This window comes from Dichomitus squalens (assembly GCF_000275845.1).
Source record: "Dichomitus squalens LYAD-421 SS1 unplaced genomic scaffold DICSQscaffold_30, whole genome shotgun sequence".
Taxonomy (NCBI): Eukaryota; Fungi; Basidiomycota; class Agaricomycetes; order Polyporales; family Polyporaceae; genus Dichomitus; species Dichomitus squalens.
The window spans coordinates 299,205-306,362 of record NW_006766912.1 but is presented as its reverse complement, the minus strand read 5'-3'; the positions used below and the strand labels follow the sequence as shown (position 1 = coordinate 306,362).

Here is a 7,158-nt window from a genome sequence, read left to right as displayed (position 1 = left end):
CGTTGAACCGTGTGGATAGGCGGAGAACCGCTCTGTCGAAGGGCCGCTTCAGCACCAGCTCTGCGGGCACCATCTCGAGACAATTGAGCTCGAACGGCTTGTCGTCCTGAGTGGAATACGCGTCGATCAGGGCTGTGCTCGGGACGTGGACGGCAGTAATGGTTTGTCGCGCTGAGGAAATGCTTGCAATCCCGACGGATAATACTTTCGGCAGCGGGAGGTGGGGTCCATGACCAGCGTGGACAGTCGCGGACTATGTGTCGGCGACCGAATGTGCCAGGAGTCGCAATCTCTCGAGTCGGTTGCAGCGCGCGAGTGCTTCGAAGAGCGACTCTGCCGGTAGCGGTGCCATCGAGAGAGTTGGCAACAGCTCGACGTCCCGTAGAGAATCGGCGGCAATGAATGGAAAGTACGCGGCTGGTTCGAGATGTACAAAGTGCAAGTGGGGCAGCTGACTCGGAACCGTGACGTGGGCAGTGGCGAGCGGAAGCGGGATCGTCTCAGGCCACAATTTATCGGTAGCGAGGTGGCGACCGTGGGCTGCCTTGAAGTTGCATCAAGTCACCCAGACTCTGTCCACACGGTGCTCGCAGCTGTAAGTACTAGTACTAAGTACTCGCACTCCCCCTCAGCCCGGGTTGGGAGGCGCTCAGCTGTGCGCCACAAACGCGTCGACTCGCGCCTCGGCAAAGGCCATTTCCGAGTCCCCGCTCTGCTCATCGCGATCCCAGATATCTCATCCTGGATTCGCCCTCCCCTCCCCTCTGCTTTACCCCGCTCGGCCTTGTTCTCGCACTCTTCATCGGTCTCTTTGTCTTCAAACACAGTCTATCCCTCTCGTCGCAGGATTCTGGTAGTGTCGATCGTAGCATGGTTAGTCCAAGTCCCTTAATACTCCCCTCCCGCCCGCTCGTGTGCTACGTGCGCAGGCGGATCGGGATGTGACTGTTCTATCTGACGCGTGGGTCTACTACATACATGCTTCCCTGTCACTGCCTGTCCTTCTCGATCCCGCTACTGGCACCGATCCGGCATCATTGATGTTATCTCGTCCTCCCAATTCGTCCTCTCGCCGGACACCATACGTCCCCTGTGCGCTCCCTCTTCGGCCGCAGTCATCTAAAGCAAGAGCCAAGGAGAACAAGGAGATGGACGCCCTCACCGCGCAATTCTCTGCCGTAACTGGCGCGTCGTGAGTATCAGTCGATCATTCTACTCTCCTTGACCCATCATCTATCATGCTGTCTCCTCGCTCCCTATCCTTGGCCATCCTCACATCGCGCGCAGGAGCAAGGATGCCCGAAGATACCTCACCAAGTACAGACGACTAGATCAGGCTCTGGACGCGTACTACAACGACCCCCACGCAGGCAAGCCCGTGGCATCGACGAGCAAGCTCAATGCGCTCTTCGACAAGTACAAGGGTGAGTCGGTCCTGTACTGTGTAGTTTCTATCACCCCTGCCGCTCATTCAGCAACCTCCCGCGTGCCGCAGATGATGACGGGGATGACATCACCGTCGACGGCACGATCAAGCTCTGCGAGGACCTGGCGGTGAACCCCGAGGACGTCGTCCTCCTCGCCGTCGCGTACGAGCTCAAGTCGCCCGCGATGGGCCAGTGGCAGCGCAAGGGCTGGACAGATGGCTGGAAGCAGCTCGGGTGAGTTCGGTCTTGCCCTTCCCTGCCTCCATCCCCTTCCGCAGTCCCTCCTACCTCTGCACAACACATAGGCTCACGCGTCGCCCGCACACAGGGTGGACACGATCGACGGCTTCAAGACGACGCTGGCAACGCTCCGGCAGCAGCTCGCGACGGACACGGGCTACTTCCGGAACGTGTACAACTACACGTTCGAGTTCTCGCGCCCGCCGGGGCAGCGCTCGCTCGGTGCGTGTTCCCCTGCTCCCTCTCCCAATGTCGTCGTGTGAATGAAAAACACCGATCGCGGGTCGCGATGCAGGGCTGGACATGGCGCAGGGCTTCTGGGCGCTGCTCATCCCGCACGGGCTCGCGGGCGGCGCGCTCTCGCACATCGCGGCCGTGCCTGCGGGGCAGGACGAGGACGGGGACGAGATCATGGACGGCACCGCGGAGAGGAGCGCGGCCGCGGGCGCAGGGGACGAGGAGGGCTGGGGCGAGAAGCACACGCAGTGGTGGTTCGAGTTCCTGGAGTCGAGCGGGGTGAAGGGCGTGAGCAAGGACGTGTGGCAGATGGTGAGCGTCGCTCCTTCTGCGTTGCCGGGCGTGGGTTCCGCCTCGCTCACCATCGTGGGGGCAGTTCTTGGAGTTTGTGCGGACGATCGACGCGAACTTCGAGAAGTACGATGTTGAGGGTGCGTTTGTCGGCGTGTTTTATTGTTGGAACCTTGGCTGATGTCCTTCGACAGGATCATGGCCGTCGACGATCGACGACTTTGTCGAGTACGCGAAGGAGCGTATTGCCCGTGGAGAGTAGCGACTCGCGACACTCACCAACGACAATCATGTTGTCTTACTGCGCGCTCGCGTGTGATCGGGACGGAACGAATGGTAGGGAAGAAGCTGATCTTGTTGTACAATGCGCAGGGTGTATGCGTGTACGAGCTCATGAAATATGTATCTTACGCGCGCCTTAGGAGGGCAGTGTATCGCACCTCATCACTTTTCCTTCACGTCTCTTGCTGTATCACAATTGTTTTCAAGCTAGGTTTTCTGTCTGGGTTGGACGGTGGGGTTGGACGGGGTGTTTCTGGAAGTTGGTGCGATGGTAGGCGAGACCATGTTCCAAGGAATCAGGCTGATATACGATAATTGCCTACAGGATGTCAAGTCGCATGCACTATGGTGCGCCTGAGCAAGGGAGATTATCGTCTTTCGGGATGCCACGGTCTCCATGTAGTGAGTATACATGAATCACCGCCATAGCACGTTGCCTAGAAGACGAGACTGCTTGCTGCGGGACGCACATGATATTTGCCTCACAGCGTTACCTAATAGAACCGTCTCTGTCGGCCCTCGGAAGGGGGCAGGGGAGGATGAGAGGTCTTCGAACCCTGGGTCGTTACTAGTACGACCCATTCCACCCCCCGGGACACGTCGTCAGCACAAGTCAATAACGATGGCATCAGCTCTCATTTCCAAGCTCAAATCTGCCTCAAACAAGCCTTCTGCTCGCATTTCCGTTCTGGCCAGGAAGGCGAAGGCGAAGGCGGCGCCCTGCCTTCCTCGAGGCTCGACCGTCGTTGCGGGGATCAAGGTGACCGTTGCGGTGGCGGCGACGCTGGGGCTGTCGGTGCCGTATATGCAGGGAATCTCGGAAGCTGCGTCCAAGGTGATGGAGCACGCCGCTGTGAGTATCGTTTCGAGTAGTATACGGGCCTCGAATTTGCTGATCGTGGGACGCCCGCGCTGGCAGGCGGTCAAGAGCAACCGGAAAGAGTGCAAGAAGATCTCAGCGCTCACCGAGGAGGTCGCTAGCGGACTGCTCTCTGCTACGAAAGACGTTGAGGAGGAGGACTTGGACGAGATCACCAGACTGAACTTGGCCGAGCTTGAGTGGTGAGTGGACGCGGCTGTAGTCTGCCGCTGCCGGAGTCGAGTAGACGTCGGTTCTCAGAGCGGTTTGCGACTGCAGGAGAATGCAAACGATCGGTGATATCATGTCTCGGATGCGCGGGGAAAGTTTTGTACGCCGTCTCCTCGCGAAGGATGAACACGCCACGAGCCTGGCCGACCACCGACGGGCGCTCCAGGATGCCATCTCCAAGTTCCAGGTATTTCTTCTACCCTCACTCGAGTGTGACTTAGTGTTTGTTCATAGTCGCGAGACTTGGCGTCTAGATCATGCAGCTCACGCGCCTGGACACACGCATCTTGCGTCTCGAGAAGAAACAAGACTTGATGCTCGTTGCTCTGGGAGCGTCTTCTACAGTCGGAGGCGGCTTGTCCTCTCCGAGTCCGCTCCTGCCGCGGTTGGGGGTTAGAAGAAAGATCCGATCTGGATGGCTGTTCGTGGCAAGGTTCTTCGGCGCGTTCGGAGCTTCGAAGAAACCTACTCTGTTCTTCACGCGCAGCACGTACTTTTCCCGCGATAGCTTAGGATAGCGGGAATACGCGGACGAGGACAGTTGGGTTTCGGATATACCAACATGCTCATACTAGTAGACAGAGTTGGCAATGACTTATGTTCAGTATTACTGTCAGGATGGACTACCACTTCGGACAAGGGCCGCCGAAACGTCTATGTAATTTGCGTTTCCGGAGATATGCGTGTCCAGCCTGGGCTCCTCTGCGCTCGCGGATTGGTAAGTCAATGACTCGTATACTTCATGGTTCAGCTGAGTGACATATTCGTGAAGAAGGCGGATATTGACATCGGCTACGCCCTTATCGACACCAGACACGCCCTCTTAGACTCTTTTATTCTGTATGGAAGTGAACTTGAAGTGGAAACACGAGATAGGTTGTCTTCGTCAGGATCGCCCACAGGGCCCTACCTATGCACTCTCTCTATGGGAGCAAAATACGCAACCTAGTCGTATACACATACACGTACAGGTTTGAGATTTTCTACGTCAAAATCAAGACATTCCGATAATCTGGCTGCAGGCTCGGTTCGGGCGAGCCCTGCGAGGTACAGTGTATAGGTGTTTGACTGAGACTCCAAGTGTAGGGTAGTCATCTGCGAACAATTGAAGCAAAAGAGTTACATAGATGCTGTGCCGGCAATGTAAACAAAAGTCCGTGGAACCGATACCGGTCTGTGTGCAAAACGTTCATGAGCCCTACGTTCCATCTCTCACGCGACATCTGCATGCTACGAATCTCCGGAGGATACTCGAGTTACATCCATAGACTCACCGCGTAGTCACCACTCACTCATGACCATCAGGCAACTCCAATCCCTTTTGTTGACAGGGCCGGGTCCGTCACCGTCTGCCCCAATATAACCGTCTCCTCAATCTGCTGCTTTGCCATCTTCTCCAACAGCCCTTCCAGGCGGGCATAGACCTCCTCCAGATGTTCCAGTTGTTCTCTCAGTCGCACATTTTCCGCGCGCAGCTCCGGTTCGAGCGCTGCGCGTCGCCGGGTCTCCTCGTCCAGCCGTCCGTCGCGCTCCGTTAGCCTGGCATGGACCTGCATCTTCCAGCGTTTGTCCTCCTGCTCGAGTAGATGGATGCGCTCCTCGTACGTCGCCTTCATCATCGCGACGACGTCGTGGGTTTGCGTCTCTGCGAGCGCCGCACGCTCGGTGAGCTCGTTGTTTTCCTTGGTCACCTCCGACGCATGCGATGACGCTTTGGTGTAGAGGTCGCGGAAGAGGTCGCGATCCTTCTCGGCTTCTGCATTGCGTCTCTGTAGCTCTTCATTTGTTACGCGGAGCTGTGCGAGGGTCTGCTCCCACTGGTCTGGGGTGGTGGGAGGTTGGGCGTCCGCCGGCGCCGCCCCAGGCGTCGGGGTAGTGATGACATCTCAGGAGCGGTACACTATGGCAGCTGTTCATATTCAAGTATTGTCAGACAAAGACTCTCACCTGTATGATCTGGGTTCTTAGAAGATGACGGCATGCAAATGTGTAGGCTGCGGCGACGAGTACAAGTAGGATGTAGCTGTAACCGGGGCCTCTAACGGAACAAAATGAGCACCTACGATTCCATATACAGCGACATGACCAAGTATCAGCATATACCGCGTCTAGTTCTTGTCTTGATTGGGCTCACTGCGCAGACCTGTCCTGGATGACACTGCGAAGGGAGAAGCATGGATAGAGGCGCCTGTGGTGTGTTTGCGGTGTTTGCGCGGGATCAAGCGTCTAGAATACCTTTGCCGAGGCGCGTAGCGCACAGCTGGCAGTGCGAGCCCCTAGTCAACAAGGTCTGCACTCGCAACTTCAAGTTAGCCCACGGTCGCCAACTCGCAATCTGTCTTCTTATCAGAGGATCCCGCTTCTGCTCCTCGATTCCAGCAGCTCCTGGACTGCACGACAATTAATCCTCACTGCCCACACCCTAGTTCGAACCCTGATACTAAGTCTAGTGGATGAATCAGTCGTTCTCAGCTCGAACGCCCACTCACTCATGCCAATCACCGCTTGCGCAGATCTCGATGGGCCGAGCATCACCCCCCGAAAGTCGGAACAGTACTCATGCGAGACGCCCCCCTTTACGATGACGCCGCACCTATCTATTCTCTTCCGGCCGAGCTGCTCTGTAGATATTCGGCGATACGTAGACGAGCCGGAGCAGTATCTGTCTTCCATCCGTCTGTCAATTGTGGCGCTCCGTCTACCTCTCGACGCCTCGATTCTGGGCCGCAGGCGTCGCCGACCTCAGTTCCCTTTCAGACGGGGTAGTGACGACATGGGACGGTCTCCTAGCCGTTCCTGTCGTCGCACCGGATGACTCTGCAAAGGCCCTCTTGGGGAGGTCGTCCCCGACTCTTATCAAGGCGACAGTGGTGACTCCGAGCACTCGAAGCTCGTTTCTTCCTCAGTTGCTTTCCGACCACACCGCACCGATCGTCTCCTTGTCGTTGACCATGATCCCTTTACATCCTTATGATCTCGGCGTTGTTCTCAAAATGAGCATGCCGAATCTGAAGAGACTCTCGCTCCGCGAGACATTGTTTACGAACCATGTCCCCAGCCTAGATCTACCCCACATAAGCGACCTTCCCGATCTGGATCCAGTGTCTGACGACGAGCTGCCCCACTTGCACTTTGTACATCTCGAACCAGCCGCGTACTTTCCATTCATTGCCGCCGATTCTCTACGGGACGTCGAGCTGTTGCCAACTCTCTCGATGGCACCGCTACCGGCAGAGTCGCTCTTCGAAGCACTCGCGCGCTGCAACCGACTCGAGAGATTGCGACTCCTGGCACATTCGGTCGCCGACACATAGTCCGCGACTGTCCACGCTGGTCATGGACCCCACCTCCCGCTGCCGAAAGTATTATCCGTCGGGATTGCAAGCATTTCCTCAGCGCGACAAACCATTACTGCCGTCCACGTCCCGAGCACAGCCCTGATCGACGCGTATTCCACTCAGGACGACAAGCCGTTCGAGCTCAATTGTCTCGAGATGGTGCCCGCAGAGCTGGTGCTGAAGCGGCCCTTCGACAGAGCGGTTCTCCGCCTATCCACACGGTTCAACGACTCTTGGCAACTGGACTGCTTCG

General features: G+C 57.1%; 3 protein-coding genes across 3 annotated transcripts in view; 1 reads left to right on the top strand and 2 right to left on the bottom strand.

The window, feature by feature from the left end:
* The window catches only part of DICSQDRAFT_138712 (uncharacterized protein), a 1,868-nt gene extending 1,304 nt beyond the window's left edge, over positions 1–564 (bottom strand). Inside the window, exon 1 of the mRNA XM_007367989.1 lies at positions 428–564. The gene's annotated coding sequence lies outside the window, so the exon portion shown is untranslated. The remainder of the gene's footprint in view (positions 1–427) is intronic.
* Positions 565–662: 98 nt separating this feature from the next.
* On the top strand, positions 663–4,143 carry DICSQDRAFT_182075 (uncharacterized protein). Its single transcript, XM_007367988.1, has 13 exons — positions 663–873; positions 1,116–1,192; positions 1,288–1,424; positions 1,496–1,661; positions 1,756–1,889; positions 1,963–2,216; positions 2,281–2,335; positions 2,390–2,748; positions 2,803–2,879; positions 2,979–3,330; positions 3,397–3,539; positions 3,616–3,754; positions 3,822–4,143. Exons 1-8 carry the CDS (start codon positions 871–873, stop codon positions 2,455–2,457), a joined length of 894 nt encoding a protein of 297 aa, XP_007368050.1. The 5' UTR covers positions 663–870; the 3' UTR covers positions 2,458–2,748; positions 2,803–2,879; positions 2,979–3,330; positions 3,397–3,539; positions 3,616–3,754; positions 3,822–4,143.
* A 725-nt stretch (positions 4,144–4,868) lies between these two features.
* Positions 4,869–5,548, bottom strand: DICSQDRAFT_172253 (uncharacterized protein; the record flags this gene model as incomplete). The annotated part of the gene is made up of 2 exons (XM_007367987.1): positions 4,869–5,452; positions 5,515–5,548. 2 exons carry the CDS (start codon positions 5,546–5,548, stop codon positions 4,869–4,871), a joined length of 618 nt encoding a protein of 205 aa, XP_007368049.1.
* Positions 5,549–7,158: the final 1,610 nt, after the last annotated feature.

Excerpts from the sequence above, each read along its gene's own strand:
- DICSQDRAFT_182075 (XM_007367988.1), top strand. Across the intron at positions 1,662-1,755 it reads GATGGCTGGAAGCAGCTCGG|GGTGGACACGATCGACGGCT; the intron begins GTGAGTTCGGTC and ends GCCCGCACACAG. Across the intron at positions 2,217-2,280 it reads GCAAGGACGTGTGGCAGATG|TTCTTGGAGTTTGTGCGGAC; the intron begins GTGAGCGTCGCT and ends TCGTGGGGGCAG.